Source organism: Pocillopora verrucosa, chromosome 3 (assembly GCF_036669915.1).
Source record: "Pocillopora verrucosa isolate sample1 chromosome 3, ASM3666991v2, whole genome shotgun sequence".
Taxonomy (NCBI): Eukaryota; Metazoa; Cnidaria; class Anthozoa; order Scleractinia; family Pocilloporidae; genus Pocillopora; species Pocillopora verrucosa.
Genome location: NC_089314.1, coordinates 23111758 through 23125014, shown reverse-complemented (window position 1 = coordinate 23125014; position 13257 = coordinate 23111758). Strand labels below are relative to the sequence as shown.

Genomic DNA, 13257 nt, shown 5'->3' with positions numbered 1-13257 from the left:
TGATTTCGTGACAAATGTATCGTTACGATATTACTAAAGACCACATTTACGTCCTCTCGTTCATGCACTCAAGCTTAAAAATTTAAATATTTTATGACCCTGATGTAGAATCACACCATACTAATAGGCGAATAAATCGTTATTGTGCGCCCATTTGCGCGCTTCATTGACTTCGTACCACGATTGAAAGTGTCCATAAATTATAGTTCCCTAATTTGGAGAAAAGAACAAAAGGGGCGGATTTACGCAAAACACGATAGTCTGGCAGTTTGTGTGACGTGAACATAGCCTGAAGGGCAAAATATTCCCGAACTCTTCGTTACGTGGTAGACGTCACTTCTCTTTCTTTCCTTGCTTTGAAATTTGTCGTTCGTCGTTCTTCCCAACGATCTGCATCGTGTGGACAAGTTTGTGATTATCTTTTCCCAGTTAGACAAGGAAACTAAAACTTTCAGGAATCATGGGGCACACGGAATGGGCAATGTGGGGTAACGAACAAGGAGTGATTACCAGTGTCGGTAAGTTTGAATTTTGAGAGATTTTTCCATCTTTCAGTCGATGTTGATATTGAAAGTTTTTTGCATAGACACATTCCTGAGTTGAATGTTGTCTCGACTTTCTTCAGCGTGATGTCAATAGTCGAGGTAGAAGGAAGCCGAATGTGTGTTTTCATCAAACTTTTGCTAGAGGTGTTAACTTTTGAAAGTATTTAATTTTAAATTTCAGTCTAGTTTAACCTTGTTGTATATTCAAAGTTGTATTTTAAACGTCTCAGTTAAAGCCTGTCGTTGCCAGCTGTTCATGAAGACAGGCTGTCATAGTGTTTTGCGTGTGAAACTATGTATATTACCGCCTGAGGGAACTTCCTTTTCAACAAATTTAACTTTCGATCTAAATTTGGAACATTCAAGCTCTCAGTTCGCCTTTTTTTTTCATTTTTCAGTGTTATTAATGGGTGGAATCCTTGGAACAGCAGCCCAGTTTAATAAGTGGTATTTTGGTCTGTACTCTCTGTATCTTTTTTATCTGCTGTGTACAGAAGTTTAGAGGCAATATTTAGATGTTATGCTAATCAAATTCCCATTTGACGCAAATCCATCCCCTCTGTATACCTTTTATTTAACTTTGATTCTTAGCCTATACTCTTAAACTTGTTTTTTGTGCCAAGAATTACACTTTCGATAAGGTTATTTTAGAAGAATTTCATTCATAGTATAATCTCAAATGTTTTCATTTTCGCTAATAGACGTGCACTGTTGTTGATCAAAGTTTGGTTAATTACGAGCGAAGAAGCAATCATACTGATGATTGACTCGCTGAAATGTGTGAGCCACTTTACAAATTTATTTATTATTGTTGTTAGTCATTTGAGAGTCACCATGTTAAGTTGCGAAATCCAGAAAAATTGGGAACACAATGTTGACGTAGTTATTTACGTGAAGACATTGTCATGATTACATAACTTATGTAATTTTTTCTAATTCAGTCATTGGTTCGCCAAGTGATTTTATAGGCAGGCAATTTTGGCAAATGGTTAGCCTTCTTTAACTTGTTGTCAGAATTCTAGGATTTCTTGTTTTGTTGATTGAATATCCCAGAGGGAAGAGGGATAAAGGAAAGAAGACTTTAGAAAGATGGTAAGATTGCTGTACCATGTAATTGTGAATCAGCACTTTGTGTGGGGTTATGATAGCATACTGATATTGTCACATGGATGTAATATAGATTACATAATCATGCAATAAATCTTGTAGATGTGGTTACTTAATACATAGCTTAGGACATCAACAAATCAGTTGTTAGATATATAATGGCAACCAAAAAGGGTTTAGTTGAGTTTTCTTCCATCAAACAGAATAGGAATATTTTCATTCAAACAAAGTACTCTGTTGCCTAAAAATATGTGTTGTATCTGAAAATCTGTTTGGATGAAATGCCTGAATGAGTTTTTTGTGAGAGACCCCAATTATATCCAAAGTGGCTAACATACTCCTTAACACATTTGAAAAATTTTCAAACAAGTCTCAGAGATTTTGACATGACTTTCTCTCCAGTTCTCACCTTTCTGGAGGTAGGATTTAGGGAAAAGCCCTGTCAGCAACATACCACATTGACTTGCATTTATATGAGGTGTGAAAAAAAAAAAACTATGAATTTCTTTGGGGTAAAAACTCAAGGTTTGTTTGTACGCAAGTTACCTCTACTTAAACAAATAAATAGGTTATGTAGATTTGTTGGCTTTTCATGAAAACTGGGCGGAATTTTTGTTGGTTATTAATGCACAAAAGTGTGTGAGGAACAAGATTCAAAATATTTCTTTTGTAACATCCTGGAGCGTGACAGCGGCCAAAATATTTTTTATGGTCCACTTCAAAATAAATTTTTAAGGAACCATTAAGAATGTCCAAAAAGCCTCACACACTTTGTCAGCTTATTATGTGCTGAGTAATACCGATTAGTTAGTTTCGTGGTCTGTAGTAACATAAAGACCAATAATTCAGTAAAGATAGCACAAGTTTTGCACCCACTGTAACAAATACTGTGCAAAAGTTTTGTTATTTTCTTAATCTCTATGGTTTCTTTAAAAATAATGCATGGTGGTGGATTTTACTGAAAGGCACCCTATTTTGTTGACAGCAACCTTAAGTGACCCAATAGTCCTGAGTTTTTTTAATCATAGAAAACATATTTTGAGTAAATAATTTTTTCATGCCTTGTTAGGTTGCAGAAACCTTTTACACAGTTTGTTCAGTTCTTTGGAATCTTTGGAAGGAACTACTGGTTTCGATTTATATTCTACATTCTGTAAGTACTGGTATTTAATTATCATGAGTAGATAACTACTCCACAAGCATTTCCTTTAACTTGCACCAGCTCAACTTGGGTGAAAAAATTCAATGTTTTAGCTTGCTAGATGGGAGGAAACTCCAAGCTGGGAAAAGGGAACTCTCTGTACATAGTGTACATGTCTGAAGTACTTCATATGGATTTATGGTTGGTTTTCCTGTGGTTAACAACACTCTGGTATTCATTGGGTCATTTATTGTCAAGTTTTATTTCTAGAAATTTGGAATTGTCAACAGTTTTTCTGAATTATTTTTTTTCTTCAAATAACTCCTTGTTTAAGTGTATCAACAAAGTAACTTGCATTGCTGACGATTAGCTCATCCTGGCATGAAGAGGTATAAGGTGTGGCACCACTCGACTTGGATGAGAGCTATCCCTTACAGGATAACCCCCTCCCAGCATTTGCCACATTTCTCAGACGTTTTCCTGCTATCAATTCATAGTCTTTGGTAGAGAGTGGCACTTGGGAAGTGAAATGTCATGCTGAAGAACATAACAAATTAATTGTTTTCACCATGGCTAGTTTTGGGTCCAGTTTAACCCTGTAACTCTCGTGAGTGACCAAGACAGAATTTCTCCTTACATTATGAATACCATATCAAGCAGACAGGCAATGAGAATAAAGAACAATATCAATTAGGGGATTATTAGTCGATCCAGTACCAAATTCTCTGAACTAACAACACAAGAATTATATGGAAGATAGTAAGGAGAATTACTAATGAGATCTTGGGAGTTAAAGGGTTAAGCTTACTTGAAGGGTTATTTTCCTTCCACAAGATAACCAGCAGGGTGAAAAAAAATGCTTTCTAGGTCTTGTATGTCTGAAATCAGATGTTATCAGATCAAAGACAACAAGCCTCGACATCTAATGTTGGTTTTCCCAACCTTGCTTTCTGTAGTTCTGCTGTTCCACCATGCTTCTTTCTATCAACAATCCTTGGCGGAGCAAGCCTGGTATTTACAAGCTTGATTTATCTGCGAGCAGCAATATCAGGAGAGACATGGAAGCCTTGCCTACCAGAAGAGAAGGGAACACAAACTACACAGCAAAGTGAACCACCAAAGCAACCCCCTCCTAGAGGACCACGGTCTCGGAGTCTCGACAATCTGGCAATGGAGCCTGAAGCAGAAGGAAATCCCAACAGAGTGTAATTTAAATAATTTAATGATAAGAATAGCATTACAATGAACAGTCACTTAATTACTTAGGCACCACTGATATTACAGTACTTTTGTTTTTTCTCAGTATGCAATGACATTTACCAGTATTGCTTAACCTTTTCATGCCAGGCATGATCAGCATACAAACTCTCCTTACAACCTGGAAACTTTGAGAAGCATTTAACTTTTTTTTAGCCAAAATTGATAAAACATGAAATTATGACAAAACTTGAGACCTAAGCTTTATTTTCAGAGAAGTAACAAGTCTGAATCTTATGCTTCAATCAACCTTATTCAGCTTCAATTTTTATAAAATTGTTTTTACATATGGTAACATCAAGTTCTGTGCACATAATGAATCAGCTTTTTGATATTAGAAGGGAAATTGTTAAAGCAGAAGATCTGTGGTTATTGCCAGCTTATTGCAATGTTCAAGGTTATTTATTTGACAGATAAGTTTCTTTATGGAAAGAAAGCAGTGGGTTTTCCATGGTGGCATTTTAGGTGCAAAATGCCTGGTATTTAATCATTGATAACTGGGCTGAACGAAATTTGCAAAAAAATACTTTTTTTTATGTCATTTTTAATTAATTCTTATATCAGAGAAAGTCATAGAATTAGCAAGAGATTTTTTGATGACTGATGAGTCCCTGGAAATAATTTAAACAAATCCTTAACATGAGAACCATAGCAGAAATGTTTTTGGATCACCTCCTTTTATTAATAGCAACTGTATCATTTCTTCATCTGTCAGTAAATGTACCACTCCATTAGTTTCAATTGATAGAATTATCAAGATCTAGCAATCCTTTTGGTAATTGAGTTCCACTTTTTGCACTACAGTTTCTCTACCTGTTCATTACCCTACCTATTCAGCACCCTGATTTAGGGAACTGAAAATTATTTGCAAAAGCTTCTTGAATAAATTTTTCAATCTAGTTGGGTATTGACATGTAGCAAAATTATTAGTTTCAGCATATGTATATATGATGTGCATAAATTTTATAACAAAACAAGATGTAGGAAGTCATTCCAGGGTTATTTTGTTTTGTAAGTAAACAAGGTGTACCATTTTGGAGATCTGCAATTTTGTGATAGAAGTAAAACTTTTTTTTATCTAAATTGTCTTGTAAATTTTTGTCGCTAGACATTTGACAGTGTTGATGACTTCCTTCTTGTGTTAGTCCACTCCAAATTTTCCTCAAATACCATTCCTATTGGCTAAACTCATTCCCATCTGCTTCAATCCCATTTTCAGTGTTAAGAATGGCAAATCCTCATGCAAAGGAGTTGAAACCCAAAACAGGGAGGGAGGATGGAAGAGGGTCCCACCTTACAAGTGACCCCCTCGTTGTAAAGAAGAAAGGAAAATTGTTTTCAATTTTGAAACAATTCAGCATGTCCTATGCTACACGTAAGCAACAAATATAGATCTCCCTCTACCTTCCTGTTTCTCAGCAGATTTGATCTTACCCTAAGGAGGCACGTCGTTGATGTTTGTTTTTTATTATCAATTTTCAAAGATAGCAGGTTACGAACTGCTCGTATCCAACGTCCATCCGTAGAATAGAAAAAAATTCAATTGAACCCAGACAAGGTCGTTGATATGCTATTTTAAGCTTCTGTATTTAGCGATATGTCACGTGCGTTTACAACGTTATCGCGTACTGAGGTCACCCATGTGATTTCAAAAAGTTTCGCTTTCTTTGACTTTAGAAGATGTCGAGTTGTGAAGGTAACTAAGCGCAAATAATCGGCTTAGGCGGTCGAAGACGTCTGGAAAGGAAATCTTTTCTGTGAATTTATTTGGATCTGAATGGTTTGACTCGGCGGAAGGTGTTCCTGATGTCGACGATTTCAAGATCAAGGGAAAATGTCGCGTGACTGAGGTATTGGCAGCAGAACTTTATCGGATGAATTAAAACTGCAAGGTATGGTTTATAGGAATCGCAGTCTTTCTAATTTACTCAGTGACCAATTACAATTAGCTAATCTTAAAGTGTTTCAGTGCAGTTCCATTTCAACCCAGATTGGCGGAAATAAGGTGAATCTAAACGCGACTTTGTTTTCGCTTTGGATAATTAAACACAATTGAAAGCCTTACATCTCTGAATAATAGTTTAGTCAGTTTAAGCAAATTTTGAAATCAACGCGAATTGTGTTCTACCAGGTTTGGAGTGGGTTCGAGAATAAACAAAAATGCCAAAAATAGTGCCCAGTGATAATTAAGGTTGGCTGTTTAATGATGCATGAACGCGAGCAAAAAGCTCACTTTTTGCTCAACTCCTGAACAACATTAACAGGAAGTTGTTATCAAGAAGTGAAATATTGACACGAAAGGAACTTGATTTTACATCAGACCTCTCGAAAAATGATAATGATAATAATAATGATAATATCAATAATAATGATAATAATTATAATAATAATAATAATGATAATAAAAATGATGATTTAGATACATGTAGATCAGTTCAGTTACAAAGAATTCAAAATATTGACGGGGGAAGTTTTATTCAAAAGCTAGCGCAGTATGTTTTAATGTTTCCAATGTTTCTGAGAGAAAACCGTGCGCAGCATGAAAAGAAGAAGATCTTGTTGTTAGTGAGTAACAGAAAAGTAACATGACAGTTTCAATTCCCTTGTTTCCGGTCTTTAAAGTTAATCGCTGAATGCCGACAGGTCTGAGTGGCTACAAAAATAGAGAATATATTATGAGAAAAAAAATGTTAATGTAAATAAGGAAAGAAGAGGTTAGAAAAAGTGGAAGAGGGAACAAAGCAGGCGAAGGTATGGGAAAAAGTGAAATAAGTAAACGTATATGTACTCTATCGGTCCGTAATAATTTGAAAGAAAATTCCAAGAAGACTTCACTGCTACGTAACGAAGTGAGTACGTATACACGTGACATTCGAGTATTTTGTCAAGGTCCTGGACAATCTCATTGGGTGTCAGACACATTTCGTTGCGTATTCGTCCGTCGAAGAGAGATGGAGGGGGCTGTGGGGGGAGGGGACAGTGGACAATTTATTAGAGAAGGAATTTTTACCTTCAAGCTACACATGAGTTTTTTCCTTACTGTGGGCTTCTGCAAGGTATTTCTTACCCGTCAAACACGGACTGACTCAGCAGAAAATGGCCGATATTGACTCCATTTGCAGGCGTTTTTCGTTTTTAAACGCGTAAATTGCGCGCATGCGCAAGAGCGAGTTGTAGATATGATGTGAAGAATGGCACTTGCTCGCTCGCTCGATTGGTCGATTCCTGTAAACTTTTCTTCGATTTTAGGCTTTTGAGTGCATTTGATAGTTTTTGGCGAGTAATAGACAAACGAAATGTCATTAATGTTTTTATTAAGACAATATTGCCTTGATTTTCCAATATTTACAATGATAGACAGTAAATTTCACTTTTCACCCACATTTACTTCCCACATTTTCTTTTGAACCAGAAACAAAAATAATGTATGTTTAAAACACATGACATCATCCACCCTTGTCAAATGTAATTAATAGCATGATCATTTCAATTGTAATGCCTTCTTATCCCAACGTTACTTTGTTTCCTTGCTACATTAGCGAACACTGAACTACCGCTCGTACTCTAGATATGACAATCAACCACAAAATTCCCTAAACCAGATAACATTAAACATAATCCAAAAAATCATGTAAGTCATCTGTCAATTCACGAGTTTGCTCACAGAGCACTTTGATTTTGTTCTGTTTTTTTTTTGTTTTTGTATTTATTCGTAATTACATTAACAATCAATCTTCCCTAACCTTTTGTAACTTAAGAGCGACGAGCATCTTATTTCTCCTCATAACATCACCCCTGAATCAAACATTAATTAAGGTCTCGAGAATAAAGTGATCACATACCAAAGAAGCTCTTGTTTTTTTTTTGGGAATTTCTCCTTGTCAGCACCTTGAGAAATGTATGGGGAACACTGTGGAGAATATACATACTGATGTTAAGGTGTAAAGCGTTAAGATAGAATGGTCTGAGTCTTTTTTTTGTGAGTGCTCCGTAAGCAACGACAGAAGAACTCAACGTATTGTTTTTATTGTGCTTTTCAGAACATATTTCGTCATACCAAGAAAAAATTCTGGGATTATATTCTCTTGCTCATTTCAAGTCATTGCTAAGACGAAGGGCTAACGCTCGAAACGTCAGTTTTGAAACTGTTCACGGTGGCCAATTCACATTATCAACTTAGTTGATAAAACCACATTATCTTCTTGCACTCCCTCACTTTAGAAACTTACCCTCTTTATCAATTTTCTATTAGTGTTAGTCAAGTTTGGAGGGAAGAAATATGGGAAACGCGCAAGCTGAGTTGTTGTATCCAACAAAGGATCTCGAAAATGGTGAGTTGAAAAAGCCACAGGACACCCATACACTCTTGACATGTATGGAATTAGGGTTTCTGTGATAGTATAGGGACCCTCACTTATTTATCAGATATCATTACCAACGAATTTGCCTTTTTTCCCTTTACCCAGTAATAGACAGAATGTACATTTAAACTGCGATTTTGTAACTGAACTGAGAAATGAATTCATGAATTTCACAGGATTTTATAAACCTATCATAAAACCTAACATTGAGCCCATTGTCGTTGAGAGTAAGTGGACTTTATTTTCCTGTGAAAAAAGATGGAATTAAATTTGTTCCATCCCAAATTAATGATACAATTTGATGAATTTATGAATTTATTTCCCCATCTGAAATCAGCCATGGGAGCTGGGTCTCGGTTCAAAACTCGGTTGCTGGAATGAAATGTTAATGAAATAATCAGTAACTTCACCCAAGGCCTGAGTAAACAGTTTTTAGGCCCTGCAGAGTGTTTTGTTTTTCACTTTTTTTTGCTTCAGTTTTGCACAATATCCTTGTAAAAGTCCTCCAGACTCTGGCCTTAACATGCCCTTTTATTTCAACCAAGGGAAACCAAAACCAAATTAAAATAAATCCTGGTTGAGTGCAACTTAAACATCTTTCGAAAGATGTTCCGACAATCTGAATCCTTTGAATCTAAAAAAGATTAGTTTGGACAGGATTTGACAGTATCAGCGTGTACGGTTTGAGCTTACTCATCCGGTACGAAAAACAAATCGATATGCGCATTTGGTGTACTGACGTCTTTCGCTGTTCTGTTCCATCATCAATTCGTCTTTTCGTATTTCCGATATCTCCCAATTTGAACCTTATAAGGTAAATAAAAAGAATGAGGGCAGTAAGAAAATGAAATAGAAAATAAATGTTTGTTTTAGGGGTTGCATGTGATCCCACGCAAGGGCTACTCCCTGAGTAGGCTCCTGACCGGAGGTAGTGTTACATCCCACTCAAATTTCCGAATGGGAAGTGCTTTTAAGGATACCAGTTATTGTGATAGGTAATTCGTAATGAAATATGTAACAGTAACTTGCACCTTAGAATCAAGGCTAATTTCAATATCGATCAAAATTGCTTTGATTTCCAGTTTATTAAAATACGGTCTCTTACAAGTCATTCCCTGAAGATGATCAGTGATGCCTAAACGCTTGAAAAACATTCCCCACTATATTTGAAAAAAAAAAAACGAGATGACCTCTTAAGCTTTAGAGATTACCAGGATTGACGTAATCAGCTTGGTAACCGCGTATGTTGTGACTATGTTGCACGTTAAATGATCAAAGGTTTTGGATTTAGCATGTTGCTGCAACATTTCCTTGAAATTTGACGAAGTCCTTGCGGACAGTTTATGATATATAAAAGCTGTTGAAAATGTCTAATATGAAGCAAGGCGAGCCTTGCGCTCAAGAGAGCAGTGATTATGCGATGATCACGGACGTGCAGCCATCTTCAACAGGTTTGAATGTGAGCGGACCTCAGCATTTACAGGCATTTGCAAGTCCCCGTACATCCAAGAAGCGAAATTTTTTGGCTTCTCTGAGCAAGGGAACCCAGAGAAAAGGAACAATCATTACGCGGCCCATGAATCAAGATTCTATGCCCGAGGAAATGGAGGTTAGTGTATGTTTCTGATTTTAGTTCTAGAATCATTGATCATTATACAAGGGGTGGAAGTAGAACTCAACGCTAAACTTGTTTATAATTAGAAAAATCCATCAGGTTGCTAATTTAACAAATAGGAACGTGACTAAAGTAGATTGAACTTTGTATATCTCCTCGTGAGTTGATCTCACCTTTACATGTTTAGGCACTTGATATTAAATCAGCTGTTGTAAATGGTGACACGAAAGTACTGTACAGGCGAACTTAAAACAAAGGACAACTGTAAGACGAGCTCATCATTTCTTTACTCAGCACCTTCTTCACTACTGAAATACAAGCGTTTTGTTTTTGCAATGCCGCTGTAGTCGAGCAAAAGACCCCATTATTGCAACCTGTTTCCAGTCGATGACGCTCTCTCTCAGCTGATTTTTATTGCATGATCTTATTATGATCACGAATATTCAGAATTAATTAAATACTAGTACATTCTCAAGAGGAAATAGAAACAGGTTGCCTTGAAGGGTTTTTCCTTCAACAAAATTTGCATCTGCAGCACAAACCTGAAATTGCAGTTAAAGTGTTTTGTGTGGACAAGCAATTTTTTTCATATTGAGCAGAGAAATAGATTTTAAATGTGGAGAGTTTCTCACTCCACTTGATGTTTTAGATTATAAACATGAAATTTGGTGATAAAATGTTCAAGAATCTTCTTTGAACTTGTAGAGCAACTAAGTGCCATTAGTGCATTTGATCCACTTGTGTCTGTCCTTTGCCACTAAAAAAGAGGTCACAAAAACATAGAACAACTGTGATTACTATCTGGATTGGTGCCTCTATATAATAATGAGTTTCTTAAGGTGGTTTGGTTTGGTATAGTAATTCATTATTCTTTGTTTATTCCTTTTTGGGATCTGTGATGTACTGTTTGAATTAACAAAGAATTAGGAAAGATATTTTTGGGTTTTATATGAACAAAGACCATTCATGTGACTCCAAACAACATGGGACTTTTTTTTTTTTAGATAAATTGGAAAGGAAGCTTCAGACTGAGAGATTTTTGTTAAATTTTGATGAGATTTTTGTTACATTACTATTGTATTTCTGGCTATATGAATGAACAAGGTGAAGCAATCCTGTGTTCTGATTGATTACCTGATTGGACAAGATTTTCAACCATGTTCAGATGCATGAGAAGAAACTGCTTGTAACTTTTTCACACAGAAAGAAGATTTTTATAGTAATCAATCTGAAAAACATAAGACTGGTACCACTTAGTTTGGTCATTATAGAAATGTCATTGCTGCAGAATTCTCCACTGCATTAAGGAAAATCTCCGCAGCATGCTGGTTCAGCAATCAATAGGACTGTATCTTTCCGATTTCTGGTGTTTATTTCTGATCCATACAATCTCCATACTTTCTACATTTAACTCTTTAACTCCCAGCTCAAATTTGTACCTCTCCTTATTGTTAACCATACAATTCTTATAATGTTAGTTGAGATAATTTTGTATTGGATCAACTAATTATCCCCAAATTGATATTTTTCTTTATTCTCATGACTTCCCTTGCGAACTGAATTCCCAGTTTTCTAGGAATTCCTAAGAATTCTCAAAAATTCCCAATTATCTAAATGACCCTTGCAAACTGAATTCCCAGTCTTCTGGGAATTCCTGGGAATTCCTAGGAATTCCTAGGAATTCTAAAAAATTCCCAACTATGCAAATTAACTCTGATTTAAAAAGCTTGGAATTACTGGGAATTTCTGGGAAAGGAAGACTCCAGTTTTGTGAGGACTTGGAATTCCTAGGAATTCCTAGGAATTCTCAGCTATACAAACTACCTATAACTATTTGTGGACCAGATTTCAAACGCACCTCTGTAATTGCATATAGTTACTTCTCTTGCACAAATTTTTCTCTTTTGTAAGATGCACTCTTCTCTGTTGTCACCACTGCTTTAAGTTCAGTGGAAACGACTGACTGAGGAATCGAGATAGCGGTGTTGGAACGTGTTGCTGAACGCTTGCTACGGTCAAGCTTTGTAGATTCAGGTACTGGTACACTGGGATCATCTGTGTATCTCTTATACTTCCTAATATGGTATCCTTCTTTTATAAATATGAGGTTAAAAGACGATTTGTAGTTGCATTCAAAACTGTGATTGGCTTGTGTTATTTCTCACATTTGCCATGAACACAACTCAAGTGAGTTTCGAGTCTTTGTGTCCTCGACAACTTTCGGCCACAAATCTTGCATTTGTAATACGATCGATTCTTGTCGATTATTTCTACATAGAGTGAGCTCAAATCATTATTTATATCACCAAGGTATCCATCGTCTAGAAGCAGAGAACCGGTCGAAATCAGATTAAAGTTGTGCGCTTCTCTCAACAATGCAATCGGCAAGCCAGCGGATTCACTTTGCTAGCCAATGACAAGTCCTAAACGATCCACGTGATCATGCCTGTGATCGGAAACAAAGAAGACTCCATTTGGCGCTCATCTTTGAATGTACTTTTCATCGGTTGATCGCTTTTCTCAACTGTTTTGCTTAATATAACATGTATAAAGATAGCTTTTATTGTGGTTTAATGGGGAAACGAGAACAGTGTGAGTGTTGTAAAAGAAAAGAAAGTCGTTGGCGCCGTGGAGTTAAAAGAAGGGACAACAGTTGACATATTGACTGGTACAAACAAGGGTCGAGTGGCCATCTGTAAAGCTACGATTTTGAAAGTTGTGGTGAGTAAAATTGCGATATTCAAATTCAGATGTCTTGGAATCCAGATACAAAATGGTCAAGCTTCTTGTAGACAACCTCATTCAAGGCCAACTCATTGTGAGCCCAGGGAAAAAATACAAACAGCAGCTAAGTTTGCAGTTTAGGATAACTTCACTCTAATTTGTTGTTACATTTACAACAAGACTTTAATCAAAAAATCAATTTTATTTATCTGTAATTAACCCCTTCACTCCCAAGAGTGCTTGGTTTTCAAATAAAATTTAAGATATTGTATTTTATGGAAAAGAATCAACAGATTTGTCAAACCAATTTTAATGATTGAGTAGGACTATTTTATATGAATAGCTGTAATTGAGGATTAATCCATATGAAGTTTTCAAGAAAAGAAAAATAAATCAAATTCCATCTTAATATTACCACAAGTTGATGTTAATAATTAATCAAAAATATTTTACATGTAAGCCTTAATTAAGCTTCTAAATAAATTTCATTGAATACTTGAATTTTAG

General features: G+C 36.0%; 2 protein-coding genes across 5 annotated transcripts in view; both read left to right on the top strand.

Moving 5' to 3' along the window:
- Nucleotides 1–180: 180 nt before the first annotated feature.
- On the top strand, nt 181–5133 carry LOC131787397 (cytochrome b-245 light chain-like). 2 transcript variants are annotated; one of them, XM_059104510.2, is made up of 6 exons: nt 181–326; nt 430–518; nt 944–1013; nt 1560–1637; nt 2722–2805; nt 3750–5133. In XM_059104510.2, exons 2-6 carry the CDS (start codon nt 461–463, stop codon nt 4000–4002), a joined length of 543 nt encoding a protein of 180 aa, XP_058960493.2. In that variant the 5' UTR covers nt 181–326; nt 430–460; the 3' UTR covers nt 4003–5133. The 2 variants fall into 2 exon arrangements, with proteins under 2 accessions (XP_058960493.2, XP_058960492.2); XM_059104509.2 differs by having other exon boundaries at nt 242–518.
- Nucleotides 5134–5670: 537 nt separating this feature from the next.
- LOC131787384 (uncharacterized) overlaps nt 5671–13257 on the top strand; it is a 28610-nt gene continuing 21023 nt past the window's right edge. For 2 of the 3 annotated variants that reach the window (XM_066163660.1, XM_059104493.2), the window contains exon 1: nt 9667–10020. In XM_066163660.1, the coding sequence (XP_066019757.1) occupies nt 9778–10020 (243 nt within the window). In that variant the 5' untranslated portion in view covers nt 9667–9777. Of the gene's footprint in view, nt 5943–8302; nt 8382–9666; nt 10021–13257 lie in introns of those variants that run through there. The other variant, XM_066163659.1, reaches the window with a different exon arrangement.